Source organism: Erpetoichthys calabaricus, chromosome 15, assembly GCF_900747795.2.
Source record: "Erpetoichthys calabaricus chromosome 15, fErpCal1.3, whole genome shotgun sequence".
In the NCBI taxonomy this organism is placed as follows: Eukaryota; Metazoa; Chordata; class Cladistia; order Polypteriformes; family Polypteridae; genus Erpetoichthys; species Erpetoichthys calabaricus.
In genome coordinates, this window is record NC_041408.2 from 25,225,831 (window position 1) to 25,251,507 (window position 25,677).

A 25,677-nucleotide genomic window follows, 5' to 3' on the forward strand; every position below is an offset into this window, starting at 1 on the left:
TCTAACCACTCAAGGGATAAAAAGTCTCCGCCATCCCTCTAGGTGACACCAAAAGCACTACCAGCTGATATGTGCACTCCAAATAGTCTAATAGTGAGAGGCTGGAGCCCACTTTGATTGTCCGTGAGTGATGAGTGCAGTAACATGTAAAGTCTTTTGTATGCTAGGACCAATAAAGCAAAATATAGACAACAATAAAGAGAGGATGGCTCAAGTTTTGAGGTAAGTTCTACTCCTGACTATCCTGTCCAGTAAGGCTTGCACCTTGTGATACTGTTAACCCAGAATTCTGCAAAAATAATAGGGCTTTGATCCACAAACATCCCCTCTTTGTAAATTTGCAGAAATCCCACGCTGTAAAGCAGGTTTAACTGCCAGGCAATCTTTATAAGAGCAATCATAAGTCTATATATGATGCCCTTTACACAGCATGATAAATCACAGAGTGCTACTACAAAGTGCCTTTTAATACAGTCTGAGTGGCAGCTCAAAGCAGTAAGAAAGCAGCCAGGCTTTATTTGATATAGTGTCTTTCAGAGTATGCATTGCCTTACACGTGCTTTTAACAGTTAATGTTATGGTACAAGTTGAATGAACTGAAGCCAAGCTGAGGTGCCTCCATAAAGAATTTGGTCGGTAACATGTACCTTTACAAGAAAGACTGGAATTAACCAAATGGTAATCAGCCACATGGCTGGCATGGAAGCCAACCGCTACACCACACCCTGTGGTAGAGGATCAGTTTCCCAGTCATTAGGCAACAGCAAACAGTCAGCGACTGGCACACACATGCCAGTATCTTGTTTGTTTAGGCTGTTCTTCTTCACCAAGTCCCTGCATCTTAGCTCCAACCCCGTCATTGCCTTTTTATAGCCAGCTTCATTTTTTGTACGCCTTTGGTTTCTGTAGTTTTTCCCAAAGAAAAACAAGTTAATCATTTGCAAGTGCTTGGCCAGGTGATAGTCACGAATGCTTGAAGCTGATTGAGTGGAGAAAATACAGTAATGTGACCAATGGTGTGTTTGTGTGTCTTCTTGTGGAAAATTTGCAGCATGTCAAATTTTACTTCATTTTACTTTCACACCTTAGTTCAGGGCGTCATGACCATGCGGCCTCCTATACTGAAGCACTCTTTCCCTTTTTTTATTTAGAATTACAATTAATGTTAACAATTAGTAATGTTAAGATTTGACCTGTGGCTTGTTACCATACATTTTTGAAGAATGTTTAAACTAAACTGAACAGATGCTGCTGTCAATGCAGACCTGTGCACTGGCCCACCTCAACTGGCTCTCAGAGAAGCTGCAAACTGGAGAAATGTCATATATAGTGAGCATAAAAGATCTGATGGCTTTCCACATCTATAACATCCGAGAATATTAGAGACTATAAAGAATGTAAAGTGGGATATATTAGGCTTTCTCATATTCACCTGGTAGCACTGCAATCATCTAATGAGCTTCATTAGGCCATATCGGAAGAGTTGCTCGTCCGTAAATGAAAAAGGCAAATATCTGGAGCGAGGATAAAAGTTACAAGCTCATCTGGAGATGGAAGAGGTGGACATCTGGAGTGAGCATAAAAGTAACAAGGAAAGGACTCAGACCTGGCCTGACTTCATATAATGAGAAAGGTCTGATTACTTTCATGCTTTGAACTGCTCACAGTGGGTTACATAAGTTCAGGTATTGTGACATTTTGAGTACTGAGGAGAACTGACTAACACCTCTTATTACAAATTCTGTTTTAATGCTGGACAGGTTTCATCAGACAGTGTAAAAAGCAAGAGGGATACTGGAGATTTTTGTGAATGTGCAATGGTGAAAAAAGGGAGAAGAGTATAATTAAAATTAAATGTGTAATCCAGGCAAGGCGGACTGAATTTGTCCAAATCGCTGCCCAGGTCAGTAAATTACATTATCCTGGCTGACTCAGCAACAGAAATGATCCACCCTACCAATATCTTAATGATGAATCATTCTGAATGCTGGTTACTTCATACATGGAATCACGTTTTTAGGCAGGTTCAAGATGTGGAGACTACAAGCTGGATCTGCTCTGTCCAAATATTAATGACTTTAAATATAAAACTGTGGCACAATCTGTCCTCATCTTGCTGCCACCTACAATCCCTTATTGACAGCAGCCGCTTGTTGTTATTCAAACCAGAAGGTTGTATGTGTGTTGTTGGGTGATTAATTGTTTTTATTCATTTATTTATTTATTTTGCAACTGTTAATTTTAATTTCCTCTTGGGTACAAATAGATAGATAGATAGATAGATAAAGTATAATCTATCTATCTATCTATCTATCTATTTTAAAAAACACGCTGCACCTCCATTGTGATGTGAATGAATGGCATAAACTGAATTGATTTTACAGGTATAACAAAACTCAGCTAAACACAGATGTATGAATAACTCTTTAGGGTACAATATCCTTTGTTGCCTACTCCAAAAAAAAAACTTTAAAACTCCCAAAAATTGTTTTTAGTGATTTTTAGCATTTCACAATTGCAAAATCCCCAGTGAAATTAATTTTTGTGTCAGCTTCACAAATTTGTATATGAATCCAAATGTTCCTGATTCGCTCATCATCATCAATAGTGACCCTGCAAATTGAAAACCGACAACTGAATTCTTAGCCAGTAGACCCAAAGATGCCTGGCACTTGGACTCGTAAGATACAGGCACTGGCTGCATGTGCTAGGCGTTGCTAGCAGGTTAGACTATATAAAACGCTGTATGCTGTATGAAGTTAGATTGATGAAGGAAATGATTCTGGATTAACTACTGATTCTGATGGTTGATTCATTAATGACTGGTTTGTGGGTTAGTGGACTGGTTGATTGGCTCCTTCCTGACAGACTGATTGCTGGATCTGTAGATTTATTGACTGAGTGGTTGATTTGTTTAATTGGTTAGTTGCTTGTTTGCATGTGTAGTCAGTGAGTGGTGGACTGACTGGTAAGTGACTGCTGGGCTTTAATGGGACATCAGTTGATTCACTGACCAGCATACTTACCCATGGTCCCATGACTGATAGGAAATGTTGCCTGCCAATGGACTAACTGTTGAATAAATTGGTTGTTGGATTAACTGAGTGCTTGACTCCACTTGACTCAACTATTGATTTGATTTTGATGGATATGTTTGCAGTTCCTTTTAGGACTTCTGGACTGGTTAATTGATTTTTTTAGTTGCTAGATTTGTTGATTCTTTACCTGACTAATTTCAAAATGTTGGAACACTATTACAGGTAATCTAGACATCCATGAAGAACTCGAGAAACTTGTGGCCACCTTTCTGGGAGTGGAATCTGCAATGACTTTTGGGATGGGCTTTGCCACTAACGCCATGAACATTCCAGCCTTGGTTGGTAAGGTCAGTGTCACCAAAGCTTCCTTCTGCTCCCCACACTAATGAAGTCATGTAGATGTAAACTTCTTGTAGAAACAAAGTGTGCGAGAAAATGTGTTTGTGTTATAACTACATGTTTTTGTGACTTGGTGGGAGTAATTCTTCACTTTTAACTTGTCTTTGGAGGTTTCCAGCCATTTGCAATTACTTTAAGATGTTTTAAATGTAATTTGATTTTCTTCCATTATTTGTTTATGAAACGTAATTGACATATCACATGACATTGCTTGTCGCATCTTTGACGTCACTGGATTTCAGGTTTAAACATGGCCATGCTACCAGCCATCCCTCTTTTGTGATGGTCACTTTTAATTCATCCATCCATCCATTATCCAACCCACTATATCCTAACTACAGGATCACGGGGGTCTGATGGAGCCATTCCCAGCCAACACAGGGCACAAGGCAGGAAACAAACCCTGGGCAGGGCGCCAGCCCACCGCAGACTTTGAATTCAAGTAGGCTTAGTGTTAGGTCTGTTTCGGTACTGAATTCTTTTTTTGATTTTAACTTCGATGTTTTGTTTGCTCTTGAGTTTTGTTCACTCTTGCTCAATTCTTTGATTTTTCAGTTTTGATCCCTGCCTAGCACCCTTTACGTTTACATACATCTTCTCGATACAACACTTAGACCCACTCCTCAGTTTTGCTGCTTCATTTGTCCACATTTATTTTCTGGTTTTCACAGGGCTGCCTGATTTTAAGCGATGAGTTGAATCACACGTCCTTGGTGCTGGGAGCACGGCTATCTGGATCAACCATTCGCGTCTTCAAGCACAACAGTAAGTGAGCCAGCCGCCATGACAATGCAGTGTCATGCACAATGCTAGTCACGGGATCAGCTACCTTTCTCACTGAGTCTTATCAGTTCTTCCTATAGATCCAGGTGATTCTGATCCGTATGTGTATTTTTTAGTTGAGCAGATAGATAGAAGTGCTACCAGCAAGCAGTACGATTTAAGCAGTGTGTCATATATTCTGCAGTGATTGTTAATCAATATTCTCCAGATTTGTTACTCCATTTTGATTCAGCAGGCCATCTTCTAAGGCAGGTGGTGGGAATGGGCTGAGGAATAAAAAGTAAATTAAGAATGTGTTCCACATTGAGACCCGCTGATAGATTATTAGTCTTTATTCATTTGTGTGGACCTGCTAAACCACCAGTCAAATAATCAGCCACAGGTATGACACCTTTATGGAGTCGGCACTATTACTAGTCAAGCAAACAGACAGGCAGACATCCTCAAGCTCACTTAATCCATTCCACTACAACAATTTGAACTATATTGTTAAATCCATTACATAAAATCCAAATGAAAGTCCATTTTAATTCTAGAGTATAATGTCACAAAGCAGGACAAACACCGACTACTTTCACAAGGTTCAGTATGTAATTTTGAAGTGTTGTCTAAATGTCTACACGTAACTGTATGAGTACACCGAGTGTAGCAGCACCACAATGTTGGCACACTCCAAACCCCAAAGCTAAATACTGCAACTAACAAGTAATTAAAGTTTAACACAAGACGTCACAAGAAGGAGAACTTTCTCAAGAACTGACACTTTCACGTTCACACCACTGCCTGCCCTTCTTTCCATATGTGAAATATGGCCTCTGTCTTCTAGAGCACCATTGCCATTCTCTTCAGTGATGCTCCCATAATGTGCCCAGGTGGTGATGCTATCTGGTTTTCTGCACAACATTTTAATGTTTTGTTTTCATTTATTTTAAGTCTTGGACATATTTGGTTGACGCCTTTCTAGACGGTCACTTATACAGTAAGTTCATAACATTCCAGTTGTTTACAGATACTGTTAGAATTGTGACACAGTTAGAGAAGATTAAGGGACTGGCCCAGACTCATTCACTGCATTGGAGACATCAACTGAACTGGCCACCTTGTGATTTAAGGTCTGCGCCATTAGACTAAACAGCCCATCTCCCTGAACTTTTCCTTCTCTGCCCTTTACAGGCCTCACCACCTCATAGGATGCTCGCATTTGGCCAAAGCTCAGGCTGTAAATAGCTGGACTGGTACTGCTATCTGCATGCCATATTAGACAGCTAATACTCCAGGATTCATGCCAGTACATGTGGGTCATCCTTTAAGCCTTTTGCCCCCACTTCTCTTTTTTTTCTCACTCTTAATGGATTGACCCTGACTGGCTGTGCCCTGTACACAAGCATGTAGCCAGTAGACAGGAGTAGACATAGCGTACACCGATATACTGTATCCATCAACACATACAAGTATGGATAAATTTAGTGTGGGTAGTTAGGGAAAAGTAACACACTTTTGGGATGTGTTAGAACTTGCAAATTCCACACGAAAACTAACTAGCCTGGGAATCAAACCAGGATATCTGACGCTGCAAGGCAACCATGTTAAATACTGTGGGCACCATGCTATCCCAGGTTCAATTGCAGGTTGGAAACCAGACCTTCCCCTTAATAGATCCATCTGTGGGCTTTCCAGCATCACTGGAACTTCTAATTTGGACTTGTTTTCACAGTCTCAAGAGTCAGGGAGCCTGAACCTCACCCTTATGGGGCTTGATCCAGTTCAGATGGCAGGATCCCTTTTATTTTGTTCATCTTGTGTTCTGGAAGTCACGCAGGATTGTCTTCCCAGTTTTCTCAACAAACCGTGCTTTTACTGCCACATGTCTCCTCAGACAAGTTCTCTGCAATGCTGATTCCCTTTTTTCCATTATAAGGCGTCTGCACATTTTATCAAACTTAGTGGCAGGTTGATCTTGGAATTGTCTACCCTGGCACATGCCTCCTTGGTGAAGAAAAAGAAAAAATACGTCATTACTTAATTGTGCCCTGGGACCTGCTGGGTCTTGTGGCATGCGTCACATCATCATACACCCAGACTAGGGTCATCACCACTCTGACTAGCAATGGCAGGGACCACCCATAAAGAACAGGAAGTGCTCTTCCCAGACACTTTTAGATCGACACACTTGTGAAGATGGCGTGCGCTATATAAACTGTCATTCATTCCCCTGTCAGTGGAATGTGTACACAATGCTGCTGCTGAAGGCTCCCAACAAGTCGTGATCTTTCTGATCCTGTGCAAGTTGACTAGTGTGTTGAAAGAAATTAAGAGCTTTATTATGCAACCATAATATATGAAAGCTGAGCAAGGGGTCCATTCTGATCTGTGTAACTAATCCACATGTCAAGTAAGGAGTGGGGGGGTTAGTTTCCTATATCACTTTTTGAAACAAGCCCCACCCAAATTCTTTTTATTGCACAAATTACTACTTTGCCATCATATTCACAATTTAGAACATATAATGATGATGATGATGGCATATTGGCATGTGAAATGTACCTCAGACAACATGATTTACCCACAGAATCAGTGATACAAATGATAAAATTCACTCTGACACATAATTTATTCTCATTTGGACAAGACTTCTACTTGCAACAAATGGGGATTGCAATGGGCTGTCGGTTTGCACCTCACTATGCAAACCTATTAATGGCAAAATTTCTAAAATTTTTAAAACCAATGTTGTATCTCCGTTACATAGACAACATCTTCATAATCTGGATTTCCAATGAGAAGGACCTCCTCCAATTTCATAATGAATTTAATTCTTTCCACCCCAACATAAAGCTAAAACTGAATTACTCAGAAACGGAAGTCAGCTTCCTTGACACCGCCGTTCAACTGAAAGATAACACCCTTGTAACTTCTGTTTTTCACAAACTAACAGACAGATGGACCTACCTGAGAAGTGATAGCTTCCACCCCAAGCGTATAAGGCGCTCCATTATTTTCAGCCAAGCAATACGTTACAACCGTATTTACTCAGACCTGACAGACCGGGAAAACAACTGTAGGAGATTTCATCAGACAAGGAAATACTCCCAAAACAACAAACACTCAAATAAGAAGAGCTACTGCCATACCCAGAGACAACCTTCTGGAATATAAAAACAAAGACAACAAGAACCGCATTCCCCTTGTTGTCACCTATAACCCACATCTTGAAGCACTTCGAAAAATTATAAAAGAACTTCAACCAATGCTACACAATGACGAAATGCTGAAAAATGTATTTCCAAAACCTCCCCTCCTTGCACACAGACAACTGCCAAATCTGCAGCAAATAATAGTGGACCAACAGAAAATGGCACATTTCCCTGCCTACAGAAAAGATGTAAAAAGTGTGCTCACATTTATAATACAGACCGTGTAATTATACCACAGTGCCGACTAGAACATCGCACAAAGGGATCATTTTCCTGCAGATCATCTAATTTGGTCTTCCCTCATTCTCTGTATGAAATGTCCTGACACCGCACTCTATGTGGGAGAAACTGGACAAACACTCCGCCAGAGAATCAATTTCCACAGCCTCCACATCAAGCATGGCAACACAGATGTACCTGTAGCAGCTCACTTCAACAGCCATGGACACTTTGAGAGGGACTTTAAAGTCACAGAGCTTATGGGCAACTTCAGAACACGGCAAGAGAGAAAAGAATGGGAAGTTAAACTTGTGCTAAATTTGAACACATTACAACATCGTTTAAGTAGAGAAAAGAGTTTTATGGCCAGATATGAGGATTGTTTGCATCTCTCGGACTTGACACAGACAACCTGACTACAGACCAGCATTGTATTGAAAAACTCACCAGAAACTTCCAAAGACTTTGTTGGACAGTTACCTTATCCTACGATCTTGACTATGCATTGTTCTCCTCACTTGCTAAATGAATCTTAGCCTGAAGAGGTCTATTATTTTTTTACATATAAGATGTCTCACTTAAAGGTTTTCCAATGTTGTTATTTCTCCTAGTGTGTATATAAACACAGGGAACTCCAGTTTCTGTATTACATCTTACCTGAAGAAGGGGCCTGAGTTGTCTCAAAGGCTTGCGTATTGTAATCGTTTTAGTTAAAAGATGTCATTTTCTTTGACTTTTCACTACGTTCATAATGGCTAACACGGTACAACACCCCAGTAATTCAGAACAGCAAAGAAATGAGGAGTGCCCCCCTGTGGAGGCCAGCACAACTACAATAAGGACATTCACTGGACTAGACAACAACAACATACAGTGGTGTGAAAAACTATTTGCCCCCTTCCTGATTTCTTATTCTTTTGCATGTTTGTCACACAAAATGTTTCTGATCATCAAACACATTTAACCATTAGTCAAATATAACACAAGTAAACACAAAATGCAGTTTGTAAATGGTGGTTTTTATTATTTAGGGAGATAAAAAAATCCAAACCTACATGGCCCTGTGTGAAAAAGTAATTGCCCCCTGAACCTAATAACTGGTTGGGCCACCCTTAGCAGCAATAACTGCAATCAAGCGTTTGCGATAACTTGCAATGAGTCTTTTACAGCGCTCTGGAGGAATTTTGGCCCACTCATCTTTGCAAAATTGTTGTAATTCAGCTTTATTTGAGGGTTTTCTAGCATGAACCGCCTTTTTAAGGTCATGCCATAGCATCTCAATTGGATTCAGGTCAGGACTTTGACTAGGCCACTCCAAAGTCTTCATTTTGTTTTTCTTCAGCCATTCAGAGGTAGATTTGCTGGTGTGTTTTGGGTCATTGTCCTGTTGCAGCACCCAAGATCGCTTCAGCTTGAGTTGACGAACAGATGGCCGGACATTCTCCTTCAGGATTTTTTGGTAGACAGTAGAATTCATGGTTCCATCTATCACAGCAAGCCTTCCAGGTCCTGAAGCAGCAAAACAACCCCAGACCACCACACTACCACCACCATATTTTACTGTTGGTATGATGTTCTTTTTCTGAAATGCTGTGTTCCTTTTAAGCCAGATGTAACAGGACATTTGCCTTCCAAAAAGTTCAACTTTTGTCTCATCAGTCCACAAGGTATTTTCCCAAAAGTCTTGGCAATCATTGAGATGTTTCTTAGCAAAATTGAGACGAGCCCTAATGTTCTTTTTGCTTAACAGTGGTTTGCGTCTTGGACATCTGCCATGCAGGCCGTTTTTGCCCAGTCTCTTTCTTATGGTGGAGTCGTGAACACTGACCTTAATTGAGGCAAGTGAGGCCTGCAGTTCTTTAGACGTTGTCCTGGGGTCTTTTGTGACCTCTCGGATGAGTCGTCTCTGCTCTCTTGGGGTAATTTTGGTCGGCCGGCCACTCCTGGGAAGGTTCACCACTGTTCCATGTTTTTGCCATTTGTGGATAATGGCTCTCACTGTGGTTCGCTGGAGTCCCAAAGCTTTAGAAATGGCTTTATAACCTTTACCAGACTGATAGATCTCAATTACTTCTGTTCTCATTTGTTCCTGAATTTCTTTGGATCTTGGCATGATGTCTAGCTTTTGAGGTGCTTTTGGTCTACTTCTCTGTGTCAGGCAGCTCCTATTTAAGTGATTTCTTGATTGAAACAGGTGTGGCAGTAATCAGGCCTGGGGGTGGCTACGGAAATTGAACTCAGGTGTGATACACCACAGTTAGGTTATTTTTTAACAAGGGGGCAATTACTTTTTCACACAGGGCCATGTAGGTTTGGATTTTTTTTCTCCCTAAATAATAAAAACCATCATTTAAAAACTGCATTTTGTGTTTACTTGTGTTATATTTGACTAATGGTTAAATGTGTTTGATGATCAGTAACATTTTGTGTGACAAACATGCAAAAGAATAAGAAATCAGGAAGGGGGCAAATAGTTTTTCACACCACTGTATATTTATATAGCACATTTTCATACAAATAATGTAGCTTTACATGATGAAGAAAAGAGAAAAAAAAGACAAAGTAAGAATTAAAATAAGACAACACTAATTAACATAGAATAAGAGTAAGGTCCAATGGCCAGGGAGGACAAAAAAAACAAAAAAACTCCAGACTGCTGGAGAAAAAAAATAAAATCTGCAGGGGTACCAGGCCATGAGACAACCCAGCCCCCTCTGGGCATTCTACCTAACATAAGTGAAACAGTCTTCTTTGTATTTAGGGTTCTCATGGAAGGACTTGATGATGGTCATGTAGACTTCTGGCTTTTGATCTATCAATGTAGGAACATCATGATGCTTTGAGTAGATGGTGGTAGCGCAGATCGCCACCACAAAAAACCGGGAAAAGAAACAGAAGAGAGAGTAGGGGTTGGTATGGATTTTAGAGCCACCATGAATAGTTATGATAATTAATTGAATATACAGAGCATCAGGATTAAACTAAAATGAAGGTATGAGAAAGCCATGTTAAAGTAATGTGTTTTTAGCAGTTTTTTAAAATGCTCCACTGTATTAGCCTGGTGAATTCCTATTGGCAGGCTATTCCAGATTTTAGGTGCATAACAGCAGAAGGCCGCCTCACCACTTCTTTTAAGTTTAGCTCTTGGAATTCTAAGCAGACACTCATTTGAAGATCTAAGGTTACGATTTGGAATATAAGGTGTCAGACTTTCCGATATATAAGATGGAGCGAGATTATTTAAGGCTTTATAAACAATAAGCAGTATTTTAAAGTCAATCCTGAATGACACAGGTAACCAGTGTAGTGACATCAAAACTGGAGAAATGTACTCGGATTTTCTTTTCCTAGTTAGGATTCTAGCAGCTGCATTCTGCACTTGTTGCAAACGATTGATGTCTTTTTTGGGTAGTCCTGAGAGGAGTGCGTTACAGTAATCTAGTCGACTGAAAACAAAAGCGTGAACTAATTTCTCAGCATCTTTCAATGATATGAGAGGTCTAACTTTTTCTATGTTTCTTAAGTGAAAAAATGTTGTCCTAGTGATCTGATTAATATGTGATTTAAAATTCAGGTTACAGTCAACAGTTATCCCTAAATTCTTTACCTCCGTCTTGACTTTTAATCCTAATGCATCAAGTTTATTTCTAATAACCTCATTATATCCATTATTGCCAATTACTAAAATTTCTGTTTTGTCTTTATTTAGCTTGAGAAAATTACTATTCATCCATTTAGAAACACAAGTAAGACATTGTGTTAGTGAAACAACATAGTCGTGGTCGATCTGGCGCTATTGATAAATACAGCGGTGTGTCATCACCATAGCTGTGGTAGCTCACGTTATGCCCCGAGATAATCTGACCTAATGGAAGCATGTAGATCGAAAAGAGCAGCGGACCCAGGATAGAGCCTTGTGGAACACCATATAGAATATCATGTGTCTTTGAGTTGTAATTACCACAACTAACAAAGAATTTTCTACCTGCCAGGTAGGATTCAAACCAATTTAAGACACTGCCAGAGAGGCCCACCCATTGACTAAGGCGATTCTTAAGAATATTATGATCAATGGTGTCAAATGCGGCACTCAGATCTAAGAGGATGAGAACAGATAAATGGCCTCTGTCTGCATTTACCCGCAAGTCATTGACTACTTTAACGAGTGCAGTTTCTGTGCTGTGATTTGTTCTAAAACCCAACTGAAACTTATCAAGAATAGCATGTTTATTAAGGTGGTCATTTAGCTGCATAATGACTGCCTTCTCTAAAATTTTACTTAAGAAAGGTAGGTTAGAGATGGGTCTAAAGTTTTCAAAAGCAGAAGGGTCAAGATTATTTTTCTTGAATAGGGGTTTAACTAGAGCAGTCTTAAGACAGTCTGGGAAGACCCCCGTATCTAATGACGAGTTTACTATGTCAAGAGAAACCTATCAACAGATTTTCAAAGCCCTAGACAGCCTGTTTTCAATTAAAGGCATCACGACCCATTTAATAATTTAAGAATTTCTATTATGCTGAATGTGTGACTAGACAACTCAATTGTGTAAAAGACTCATTTCTGGTGCTCACTAAGACAGCAGATTTTCGCATGCCAAGTTTGATATTCTTGCTTGAAATGAATAATTCTGAGCATGCTGCTTCACACTTATGGTGGCTACTAACTCTCGGCATGACTGTGTTTTCATCAAGTACTGTCATATAATTGAGAGCTTTCTCCCCTCAGATATGCAGAGCCTGGAAAAGTTACTTCGGGATGCAGTTGTACACGGCCAGCCTCGAAGTCACAGACCCTGGAAGAAAATCCTGATCATAGTTGAAGGCATTTACAGGTGAGTGCCAGTGCACGGCGCAGTGCTTGGCTTACACGACTGCACACACAAATGAGAAAGTTTGACATTTGAAGTTGCTTTGCCATTTTGTTGTGAACGATCTGAATCTCTGCTTGTTTGTGTTCTCACACTATTACCTTTACATGTACAGCTCATGTAGCATGTGTGCCTCATTGTTTTGCACAGCCTTGGCGAGTTCTGCCAATCAACTCCAGCCATGATTGACTGGTATAGCAACATTACCACAAACTTTCTATTCCCCTTACCTCAAAAAAGTGCAGATTATATCCACTCATTCCATTTGAAACTGCAATAAAATACAAATCAGCAGTAGCAATATAACACAACAACACTAGGACAATGTATTTCAGACTAGTAGACACTTATGGCAGTTTGGCATCTCTCTGTCCTTTCCACACTTTGGAAGCATACAGCATTTCAGTTTCATGGAATAAAATCAGTCAGATGTGGAGCTGACCATGATGGGAACTCTAGGTGTCATAAGCCTTTGAACTTTAAAACACCAGTCCCCAAGAATCATTATCAGTGTAAAAACATTTATACGCTCACCAGCCACTTTAATTGGTAAACCTTGCTGTTACCGGGTTGGACCCCTTTTTGACTTCAGAACTGCCCTAATTCTTTGTGGCATTGATTCAACAAGTTGCTGGAAACATTCCTCAAGCATTATGGTCCATATTGACATGATAGTATCACACAGTTGCTGCAGATTTGTTAAATGCACATCCATGAGGCGAATCTCCTTTTCCACCACATCACAAAGGTGCTCTACTGGATTGAGATCTGGTGATGGTGGAGGCCATTTGTGTACAGTGAGCTCATTGTCATGTTCAAGAAACCAGTTGGATATGATTTGAGCTTTGTAACATGGTGCGTTATACTGCTGGAAGTAGCCATCAGAAGATGGGTACACTGTTGGTAATAAAGGCATGGACATGGTCAGCAACAACACTCAGGTAGGCTGTGTCATTTAAATTATGCTCAATTGGTACTAAGGAGCCCAAAGTGTGCCAAGAAAATATCCCCCACACCATTACACCACTAGCAGTAGCCTGAACCATTGATACAATGCAGATTGGATCCATGCTTTCATGTTGTTGACTCCAAATTCTGACCCTACCATCCGAATGTCACAGCAGAAATTGAGATTCATCAGACCAGGCAACGTTTTTCCAATCTTCTGTTGTCCAATTTTAGTGAGCCCGTGTGAATTGTAGCCTCAGTTTCCTGTTGTTAGCTGACAGGAATGGCACCCTCTGTGGTCTCCTGCTGCTGTAGCCCATCTGCTTCAAGGTTTGATGTGTTGTGCATTCAGAGATGCTATTTTGGTGTATTTTCAGAACACGCTTACTTGAAAATAAGATCCATCCCAGGATGTACGAAATAATGAAGGCTGTACTGTGAATAATTAAATTCTCTTACCTACAGATATTTATCAGATTAAGAAAACAACTTTGAAATTTTGAATTTTAAGCACATTGTTTTTTAGCTATTTCCATTAGAAGTCAGTTATTTAATACCAACTAAGGATCCAGCAGATGCTTAGATACAACAAAATAGAACGTCTTCAGTCATTCGACATCAGTTGCCTCCTAACGCTCATCATGTCCTCTTTTCTAGCATGGAGGGCTCCATTGTGAGGCTACCAGAGATTATAGCTTTAAAAAAGAAATACAAGGCTTACCTGTACCTGGACGAGGCACACAGCATTGGTGCGGTGGGACCAACAGGCCGTGGCGTGGTGGAGTTCTTTGATCTGGATCCAAGAGACATCGATGTGCTAATGGGCACCTTCACCAAGAGCTTCGGATCAGCGGGAGGATACATTGCTGGCAAGAAGGTGAGGCCTACAGGGACAAGAACATGTAAAGTCGCTTTAGTGGTGTTATGTTTTGTTTACCCGTGTTGTGCCTTGCATAGAGAGAGCACAATCACAGAGCCCTTTATTAGTCAGCCATTGGCTAACCTGTTTAAGATTTATTGAAGGATAAGCAGAAGAAGGTTAAGGCCATTACACAAAGTAAAATGTGAGCAGTCTTTCAAAGAGATGATTAGATTAAACACTCTGTATGGTACCTAGCATCTCAAAGACCCAACAGTATCTTATATATGCATGGTTATTTTATATAAGCACAATATTTTTTATTTTGTATTGTGCACTTAATAGCGAGTGCAATCTCAAATAAATGACAAATAGCACCTTTCAAAGCAAGTGTTATTTCAAAATACAACCATGCTTTATCTTAACATTTGTGATCATCAGAGGGAATGGCGGGCCGAAAGACATGATAAGTGTTGGGGCACCAGCAGTTTACTTGCAAACTGTAAATGAAATGGCACTCAATGGAGCAAATACAAACAAAAAACGCCACCTTCTGGTGTTCAAACAAAACAAGGTCATTGCCTATCAAGGCTTCTTTAAATGCTTTTCTCTGGGCTTGAATGAGCTCCGTCTGTTTTGCTGTCCAGTCAAAGAGTGACACCTCCTTCTGGACGGCTGGGCTTTTGTGGTTGTAGGACCGGAAGGGGCAGAGTCAGTTGCCCTTACTGGGTAGTTTTTGCAGCAGTGTGGAAGCAAAGGAAGATGACACAGTTAGCAGCAGTGCCCTCTTTCAGCCCATTGGTGGTATTGCATACCTGGGAGGAACGGTGACCCTTTGACGCACATGTGTGACACAATATACATATTCATTAGTTGTCAGTTATAATCATCAAAATTAAAAGAAATAAACATTTGATTAAACATCAGTCTGTGTGTAATGAATGAATCTAATATTCAAGTTTCACTTTTTGAATGGAATTGCTGAAATAAATCAACTTTGTCATGATATTCTAATTTTATGACCAGCACCTGTATAGAAGCTTTCATTCTGAATTGCTAATTCAAATATCTAAGGGCTTTTTTAGTTTTAAAAAATGCCTTTTATAATGAGTGTTGCCTTAAGCAGATAGAACAGTTTGTTTTTATTTTTATAGTACCTTTCAAAGCAAGTGTATGTGGACACAATGATTGTATAACATAGGGAGCCTTTCTTTCTGAATGTCTGCTTCAAACATTTGATTGATGCATTTTCTACTGTGCTTTTCATGAGTATCATCTTAAACATCTCAGTAGAACAATAAGTCTTTATAGAGCAGCTTTCAAAGCAAATGTTATTTCAAATACCCAGATACACGTGGGTGGATTGGTGGCTCTCTGGCTAAAGGATCTGTGCTGATAAATGAAAGGTTGCCAGTGTGAATCCCAGCAGTGCCATTTGGGCCCTTTTGCGAGGCAATGACACGGTTATTGAGCCCAGTTGGGCCTTTAACCTGCAATTGCTCCAGGGACGCTATACAATGGCTGACCCTGTGCTCTGACCCCAAGCTTCTCTCTCCTGCTCTGTGTGTCACTGTAGAGTAAGTCAGGGTATGCAAAAAATGACACATTTCTAATGTATGAAATTGTATGAGGCAAATAAAGTGAAATATTGTCTTTCATATTACAGTGAGGGCGGCACGGTGGCGCAGTGGGTAGCGCTGCTGCCTCGCAGTTAGGAGACCCGAATTCGCTTCCCGGGTCCTCCCTGCGTGGAGTTTGCATGTTTTCCCCGTGTCTGCGTGGGTGCCCTCCGGGCGCTCCGGTTGCCTCCCACAGTCCAAAGATATGCAGGTTAGGTGGATTGGCGATTCTAAATTGTCCGTAGTGTGTGCTTGGTGTGTGTGTGTGTGTGTGCCCTGTGGTGGGCTGGCGCCCTGCCCGGGGTTTGTTTCCTGCCTTGCTCCCTGTGTTGGCTGGGATTGGCTCCAGCAGACCCCCGTGACCCTGTAGTTAGGATATAGCGGGTTGGATAATGGATGGATGGATATTACAGTGATCATTCATGCTAGGCAGTGCCTGGCTAGTGCTGTCTCAACGAGCTACACAAAATAATCTATGTTTATCTTAGATATTTTAAAGACTTGGACTGGATAGTAGGTTTTCATTTTTACAGTATATGAAAAACCTCAAAATAGCTTAATGCTACTGTATGTCCGCATGACTAGGTCTTCCTTTAAAAGTGGCATTTTTAAATGAAAATGATCTCCGTCTTTAGTATTTTTACATCTTTTCTGAAAGTATCTTCTTCCACATTCAGATGTTTGAAAACACATAAGATGTAGATGTTCACCTACACTGGCCATGTGCACCATGGCAGGACAATCCTGGAAGGGATGGTAACATCACCAGCCAGGAGATTTAACACAGAATACAGAACACAAAACGCCATTTAGACACTGTGACCAGACAGGGGCGCTACAGCCACCCAAACCCAACATAAGCAGACACCAGGACACCAGTTTTGGCACACAGCACATGCTTTTATTCACGTGGGAAAGCTATTTTCTCTCGCTTCCCACAGCAGCACAGTACACAGCACCAAGCACAAGTAACACAGTACTTTTCTTTTCTTTCTTCTTCCTCTCTTTCTTCTTCACCTCCACTCATCCACTGGCAAGAATGGTCCTCTCCCTCCCGACTCTGGCACCCGGAGTAGTGGTGAGTGCCTCCTTTTACAGAGCACCCAGAAGTGCTCCAGGTGTCCAGTGACCTTCTTCCAGCAGCACTTCTGGATTCCTGCCATGAAGGTCTCTACTGATCCCACAGCTTCCCCTGGTGGCATCCACGAAACCCAACAGAGCTACAGCTAACTCCAACTCCCAGCATGCCCTGTGGGAATCTGTGGAGCCATAGCAGCCCAGGACGGCTGCCCTCTACCATACCAGGAGATAATGCCCTGACCACTCTCTTCCCCCCTGGTTCTTCCTTAATAATCATGTCCCAGCCAGGCAACACATACAGGTAAGCAACACAACAAGTGCCATGGAAAGCAGCTGTTCTGCGTCTGCTATGTTGGAATACTAGCTGACCCCCACGGCTCTGCCTGCATAGTAATGAAAAAGGACAAACTTTAAAAATCAATAAAAAAAATGTAATCATTTGTATGGAGAAGAATTTATATTGATAGCTTTCATATTCTGAAGGCCTCTTGATATACAGGCAGTCTCCGGGTTATGTACGAGATAGGGACTGCAGATTTGTTCTTAAGTTGAATTTGTATGTAAGTCAGAACAGGTACATTATTTTAATAAATACTATTATTGACCGACTGTACCCAAGAGCTCTGCCAATGAATGATGGATTTTCACCTCTCTCTGACCTTTTTATTATTTATACTTTATTTTCCATGGTGATAGTTTTTCTCTTCTTTACTGTATCACCAGCACTTGCATCAGATTTGTGTTTCGGAGACATTGTTGAAGGGTGAAGACAAAAGGTTAAGATGAGCTCTTCTGCACAGCACTGTACACGCTATCACAGTAGGAAGGCACCCCTCGCCAGCACGTCTGGTGTACTGACGAGAGACAACTTCCTGCTATGTATGTAACAGTACAAGCAGGCTTTCTATTGAGAATGAATGGGGGTGGCGAGGGGCGATTCACCATTCGCCCACCACATAGTCACCTCCACTTGCATACAGTATGCTGCCTGCAGCGTCAGCCCACCGAGAGCGAATAGGGTGCGGCCAAAGGCAGGTAGTGAATTGACCACCACCACCCTCATTCAACAGGCAGCCACCCGAGGCAACACTACAATGCTGCCCCCCACCGCCCCATTCACCCTCAATGGTCTTCGTTCAGCCACAACCGGGTCACCGCTTGCAGCATCACCAGCCACCCACCGAGAACGAACGGGGCAGCCGTTTGAGGGACACTGCAAGGCTGTGTGGTGGGCGGGCTGTGAAACAGCCCTCTCTACTCCATCAAGCCTCCGTCCTGCACACGAGCAGTAGCTGCGGCCCCGGTGACTATGGACCCCGGGTCACCACTTGCCACGCACCCAGCCGTCCACTAACAACAATAAATAGTAACATTCTTGTTAATATGCTTTCCTAAATAAAAAAGTCTTTAGCTGTTTTTTACACAGCCCACAATCTGCTGTGTTCTCAAGTTCTCTGGTAGGGCATTCCAGTCGTGGAGCAGCAACTGCAAAGGCTCGGTCACCCATTGTACAAAGTTTGGTCAAAGGGGGGTGAAGGTGGTAGGTATTTGCAAAATGGAGGTTTCTTGTAGTAGATTGTAATATAAGGAGTTCTTTAAGATATTGTGGGGCATTTCCATGAATACACTGATGAGTGAGCAAACAGAGTTTGTATTCAATATGTAGGTGAATAGGGAGCCAATGAAGTGAAATATGTTCATATTTCTGCACCCTCATCAGGATCCTTGCAGCACTATTTTGAATTTATTGGAGCTTTTAAAGGCTCTTGTTGGATATTCTGACTATTGAGTACATTACAATAGTCCAGCCTGGAGGAGACAAAGACATGAACCAGCTTTTCAAGGCTCTTGTTGGATATTCTGACTATTGAGTACATTACAATAGTCCAGCCTGGAGGAGACAAAGACATGAACCAGCTTTTCAGCATCACAAAGGGAGAGGCAAGGACGGAGTTTGGCTGTTTCAGAGATGAAAGAATGCAATTTTACAGAGGTGATGATCATGTATATCAAATGACAGATGGGAGTCTAATTTGACACCCAAATTTGTAACAGGGGGGAGAGGGTAATGGTACGGTCAGAAAAGGAAATACAATTTACAGAGGAATGAAGTTGATGGGAGGTACCAATTAAAAGAGCTTCATTTTTGGTGCTGTTCAGCTTGAGGAAGTTCTTGAACATCCTGGCCTCAATCTCATCCAAGCAGGAGGAAAGGGTTGATGGAGGTGTAAGAGAAATCGAATCCAGTCTCACACAGAGCTGCGTATCATCAGCATAGCAATGGAATAAAACTCCATGCCTGCTGATGATGTGACCCAGGGATAGCATATAGATGTTAAAAAGGGTCGGCCCAAGGACTGTTCCTTGTGGGACCCCATAGGTGACAGTGTGGGTATGAGATTTAGCATTCCCCAGGGTCACGTACTCAGCCCTATCTGTGAGATAGGACTCGAACCACTCCAGAGCAGTGCCAGAAAGTCCAATTATATGGTGGAGACGATGGAGAAGAATATTATGGTCTACTGTATCAAATACAGCTGTGAGATCCAGGAGGATAAGGAGTGATGGAGAGCCCTGGTTAGCAGCCATCAGCTGCCATTTTATAAACTTTTTAAAAAATTAACTTTTTAAAAAAGTGTGCACAAAGTGAAGGGGTCTGAATACTTTTTGAATCTGCTGCATATAATATAAATTCCTTTCAGTTGTGCATATTTATTAATTATAATAAGAACACAGTACTGTTCCAATTGTGGAAAAAAAAATAAAATCAGGGATCTATAAAAAGGATCAGGGTTGTAAAGGGAATACACCTTGTAATGAAGATGAACCTGGAGAAGTTGTTAGGTGTAATGGCACACTGACAGCAATGCCTACAACACCAAGCAGACACGGCAAGGGTGTGCCTGCAGTTCTTTTACGCTGGAGGTCCTGTCAGTGCGAATGATGGTGGAGAGGGGCAAACTCAGACAGGGTAATTGACCTTCATACAGACTGAAAGCATCAGATATGTGCTGGACATAATCGTAGAATGATGTGTTTCTTTGTTTACCCCCCAATAGGCATAGCCTATAGAACATACTCTACACTTTATGACCAGAGCACACTGGGCTCAACAGAAAAATGCTGTTAGTGTAGGGGGTCCAATGTAGAATCCCCCTTTAATTGCCACTTAGACCACAGTGATTGGGAAAAGAGAAGAATGCTTGTGCTTCAGCTAGCTCCATGTTATACCTGGATACTAGAAAAAGGTGAAATTTCAAGCAGGTTGGAGGTGGGTTCATAGGAATTTGTCCCCTTGAATGTGGAGAAAAAGATAAACCACCAGATCCTGATGTCATCTCCATATTCTTCCCTAGTGTCCCCACAACATCATTACACACCCACACATTTCACACCACGTAGTCCATTTCTGCACCTTGATGTGAGCCTCAGCAGCATTGGGCACAAGGCAGGGGCAAACCCTGAACAGAGTGCCATCACAGGATGCATTCAAGCGTGTACAATAATAGCCAATGTTAGAATACATGCATCCTCTGAGAGCCCCACTGAATTCAGTCTGAGGTCGCAGTGGTGGGAGCCTGTTTCTGCAACATTGGGCACAGTCTCAGACAGCGCCAGTGCATAGCTGGCAGCACTCCTTTCACTCATCTAGGGTGTAATTAGAGTTGCCATTTAAAGGAATGTTCCACCCAAAAATTATATCTTGTTTATCTGGTTCCTCCACATTATTTGTAGTGATGGCCAAAAGGAAATTTTTAATCTCATGTTTTCAAGGAGAACGGAGATAACTTTCTGATACACTGAGCTTCAGTTGGAGACCAGCAGAGCCAATGCCACACACCAGAAAGCAATATTAAAATGTCAAATAAAAGATATCTCAGGTTACTCATGTTGTTTACCAAGTCATGCGTGCATAACATCCGGAATGCATGGATTTGCTTGGCAAAATATTTAAATATTTCTGAATAATGAGAGTAGAGAAATAAAGTGAAGCACATTCAGTGTTTTGATTTGAAGAAACTGGTGAACATCCCTGGGTTATGGCACTCAGTCAGACATTTTCTGACCTGTTTTGCCTTGAAGAGGGTTGGGGGGGGGGGATGCTGGAGCCTGTCCCAGCTAGCATAGGGCGCAAGGCAGGAGCAAACTCTGGACAGGGTGGACACACACACATTAGGGCCAATTTAGAGTCATCAGTTCACCTAACCTGAATGTCTTTGGACCATGTCAGGAAAACGGACCTCCCAGAGGAAACCCATGCAGACACAGGGGGGGGAACATGCAAACTCCACACAGAGAGGATCCGCAACACAAACCCATGCTGCCCCCACAGATTATGTGACATGAGTAATTTGACATTTTTTTTTCGTGGATACTTTAATATCGTGTGCTGCTCTTCAGTACTCGCCCACATTGAAGCCAGTTTAGTTTCATTTAAGTTTGTCACGTGAAAATTGGGGATTCATTTTTCCATCCCTACAAACAGTACGGGATAGGAAAGAGACAAAGAAATAATTATTTTTTTGGTTGGGAGTACTCCTTTGTAGGGAGGAAATATAGAATACAAGAAACCACAACTGGACACGGGAAGACATATGAACTCCGCACAGAATGCAAACCCAGAACTACACAGCAGTGCTAACCACCATGAAAGGTCCAGTGGAGATGAAAGAATAAGGACTTGCCCTGTTTAGCTACCTAATATCCATCCATCCATTTTCCAACCCGCTGAATCCGAACACAGGGTCACGGGGGTCTGCTGGAGCCAATTCCAGCCAACACAGGGCACAAGGCAGGGAACCAATCCCGGGCAGGGTGCCAACCCACCGCAGGACACACACAAACACACCCACACACCAAGCACACACTAGGGCCAATTTAGAATCGCCAATCCACCTAACCAGCATGTCTTTGGACTGTGGGAGGAAACCGGAGCGCCCGGAGGAAACCCACGCAGACACGGGGAGAACATGCAAACTCCACGCAGGGAGGACCCGAGAAGCGAACCCAGGTCCCCAGGTCTCCCAACTGCGAGGCAGCAGCGCTACCCACTGCGCCACCGTGCCGCCCGCTACCTAATATATGAAATATAAAAATCATTGTGTAAAACACAAAAAAATGAAATCACCTAACACTCTGAAACCTGCTTAGTCCAGTCCAGACTACCAGAGTCATCGGGAGAAAGGGAAGAACCATCAGGGGGTCTGTCCATCAGTGAGCGACAACCAAAGTGCGTTGAGCTCTGAGTTTCAGATTATTAAGAAATCATATTTGGGCATGAAAGGCTGCAACATGTTCCACAACAATACCGTAAAAGAAAATAAAAAGTGATGAGGGATCAGCCCAAACTGTGCCCTGTAGCTACAGCTCTGCAAATGACTAAACATCTAATTATTGTGACATTTTCCATTTTCATCTGCAGCAGGAAGAAAACACATGCAACAATTAAATGCAGGAGTCTTCGAATATTTAACATGAAAGGGATGTTGCTAGCCTGTCAGAGGATGAGAACCTCAATGGTCGGGGACTCGGCTTTCTCTCCCTTCAACACGTTTTAAGTTGAGTTAGTGCAGATTTGGCAGTTTAGCGTCCACTGAAGCTTGTGCTTCTCTTTCTTTTCTTTTTTTTTTTTTGGTCTTCTAATTTTTTCCATTCACTCTGCTCATATTTCAGAAGTGAATCAGCTGCCTCGGCTCTCTTTGGTTTGTGCTAAAGGATACAAGCCATTGGGGGGGGGGGGGGTCAACATATTGGGATGTTTTTTTAGCTACCTCAGTGGAGTGGTGGCTCTCAGGCTAGGGATCTGCAGTGGCAATTGGAAGGCTGCTGGTTCAAATCCTGTAAACGCCTGAAGTGACTCTACTCCATTGGCCGCTTGAGTAAGACCCTTAACCTGCCATTGCTCTGTCCAGGGTATGACATTAATGTGCATTAAGCCCTGCAATCAGGTCCTCCAACTTGCAAAGGAAACGTGGGGGTCAGTGGCAGGATTGGCACTCCAGCCACTGTAAAAAACCTCACACTGTTCCAGTGTGGTGTTGAGGTGTCACCTGCTGCACTCGGGTCCCAGTCCAAGTGGTTTATTGTCTGGCAATGCGCTACCAGTGTAGGCTCCCAACCTCTCCTCTAGGACAGGGGTCCTCAATCACAGTCCTGGAGGGCCGCAGTGGCTGCAGGTTTTTGTTCTAACCTGGTCGCATAATTAGAAAGCAATTCTTACCAATAATTTAATTTCATGGTTTGTTAGTGCTTTAACTCTGCTATGTCAGGTTATTCTCGTATTCTAGATTTTCTTCCCCTTTCTAAGGATATCATCCAAATGATTTGAAGGCTAAAATGGATGAGTAATTCTCATCCTTCACTTTTTTTTCTTCACTTTCCTTCGAAGTATTTAATTAAACCAAATAGTGCGCAATAAATACACACAGATGTAAATGGTAAAAAGCTAATTGGAGAAATGCTGCTCTCTTTTGTCATTTGCATGCTATTGCTAATTAGGAGCAATTAAAAACCAAGAATACAGCTGTTTAAGACTAAAATAAGCAATAAGGGTTCAAAATCTTAATGAGCGAGACAACTAAAGTGAAGCAGAAGTGTTACTTGACCAATAAGTGCTTCATATTAAGCAACTGGGTTGGAGCAAAAACCTGCAGCCACTGCGGCCCTCCAGGACCATGATTGAGGACCCCTGCTCTAGGATAAGGTGCCTACTGAGGAAGAATGTGACAGAGACAGCCAAGGGAGTCAAGGGTGGACATTTGGGGGGGTAACATGGCTGACCGGTACCTCATTGTCATCCATTTTCAAACTTGGGTAATCTTGAGTGATGATCAGCAGAGCCCACCTTGAAGCAGTGTGGACCCAAGATGGAACTCGTCAGCTTGCTGGTGGGTCAGTGAAAGTGTTTAGTGATATCACTGTCTGGCCTGTTGTCAGTAGATTCTTCATATGATGGCATATAAGAACATAAGAAATTTGACAAATGAGAGGAGACAAATGAGTCCATCAGACCTGTTTGTTTAGCTAATAGCTAGGTTGTCCCAATATCTCATCCAGTCCCACAGCTCTTTGCATGAAGAAGTGCTTCCTGGCTTCAGTGTTAAATGCACTTCCCCTTAATTTCCACTGATGTCCTCGAGTGTGTGATTCACTTTTAAGCCTAAAGAATGTTGTTGGATCTACTATTGCTCCTGGAAATTGACTCATTGATCCCAGCAGCACTCAGTTCTGCACAGATGTATGCATCATAGTTAGACTGATGAAGATGTAATCATAAGAGTACTAGATCAGGGCTCATCTGCTGATGTGATTGGAGCAGAAGGTCCAAATTCATTGTTGGGTTGCGCTGTTCCACATGGTACACCAGTACCCATCACTGTAGATGTCTTTTTATTTTATATAGCCCACTGCCAGTTTACCATCCAATGCCAGCCCCCTTTTTTCCTGCAGTTCACACATTGAAATAACCCTGCTTCTGTTCAGTCACAGACAGGTTAAAAATGGTCGATTTTTCTCCTGCCGTGTGTCTTGACTGGCTGGAGTCTTCAGAGGCAGGTGCTTGGCATGCTTGCCTTCAGAGGGCAAAACCTCAAAAGCCTGGCAGTGGTGGGTACCTCAGAGTGTGAGCAAAAGCTGCTGCTTCACTGAGCCAACTGGCAGTGTGATCAAAGAAATGCACTCACAAAAATCAGACGGCTTAAAGTTATGCAACCAAAGCAAAAAAACACTGGTGTTTCTATCAAAAAAAAAAAAAACAAAAATGGAAACTGGCACAAAAGATTGTGAGAATGGGAGAAGCAACCCTCGAAACATACTGTGCTTTGAATTACCTCTTATGTGCACCCTATCTCAGCAGTCACCATGGAGGTCATAAATGTAATTTAGAGTCTTCTACAGGGGACCCGGAAAGAGAGCAGCTGAAGTGAATGCAAGGCTTTCTTTATAAACGGTAAAATCAAAGCCCCAGAAGTCCTTACACAACCCGTTAGGATCTCTTGGCCACTTGGTCACACCCTTTCACCTCCATTTCTCCCCCCATTTTAGGTTCTACTACCTTCTCGACTCCAGAATCAATGAGTCCGGAAAGGGAGAGGCCATTTTCACTCCAGGGTGGTGTTAACAATAATGGATGATAGTGGTGCCAGCTGCCAAGAAAGAATATATTGCAAAAGAAAATAAATCAACTTCTTATTTCAGTCAGCTTTTCTTTATATACCACGTTACATAGGAAATAGCGCTCCAGAGTGTTTTTATATGCATATCATCACACCAGACATACCCTTCTACACTTGAAGTGCACCCTTCTGTCCATCCATCTATTTATCTGCTTTCTAAACCAACTTTACCAGTACATGCCAGTCCTGGGGTACTCGGTGCACAGCAGCAGTGGATTTTGAATTTGTACCCACATACTCAGAAGTCCAGCTTTTTTGACATACTGCCAGTCTAATAACGAAATAAAACATTGAATTTTTTGTTAATTCTTTCTGTAATTTTATATAATGCCTTTCGTGTCCAGTACCAAAGGAAAGCACAAAGAGTTTTGTCTACTCAAGCTTTTATGTTTGAATTAACCTTCCCTGGCATTAAGCTTCCCTGTCCAGTGATGTCACCTCCTCACCCACCACCCTGGTTAGAACCATTTAGCCCTTAGCACTTGGCAAGTCCTGA

At 42.0% G+C, this 25,677-nt stretch overlaps 1 protein-coding gene across 1 annotated transcript in view; it reads left to right on the forward strand.

The window, feature by feature from the left end:
* sptlc3 (serine palmitoyltransferase, long chain base subunit 3) overlaps positions 1-25,677 on the forward strand; it is a 136,056-nt gene that overhangs the window by 61,832 nt on the left and 48,547 nt on the right. The window contains exons 5-8 of the mRNA XM_028820904.2: positions 3,261-3,385; positions 4,109-4,202; positions 12,360-12,465; positions 14,107-14,326. Coding sequence (XP_028676737.1) covers positions 3,261-3,385; positions 4,109-4,202; positions 12,360-12,465; positions 14,107-14,326 — 545 coding nt within the window. The remainder of the gene's footprint in view (positions 1-3,260; positions 3,386-4,108; positions 4,203-12,359; positions 12,466-14,106; positions 14,327-25,677) is intronic.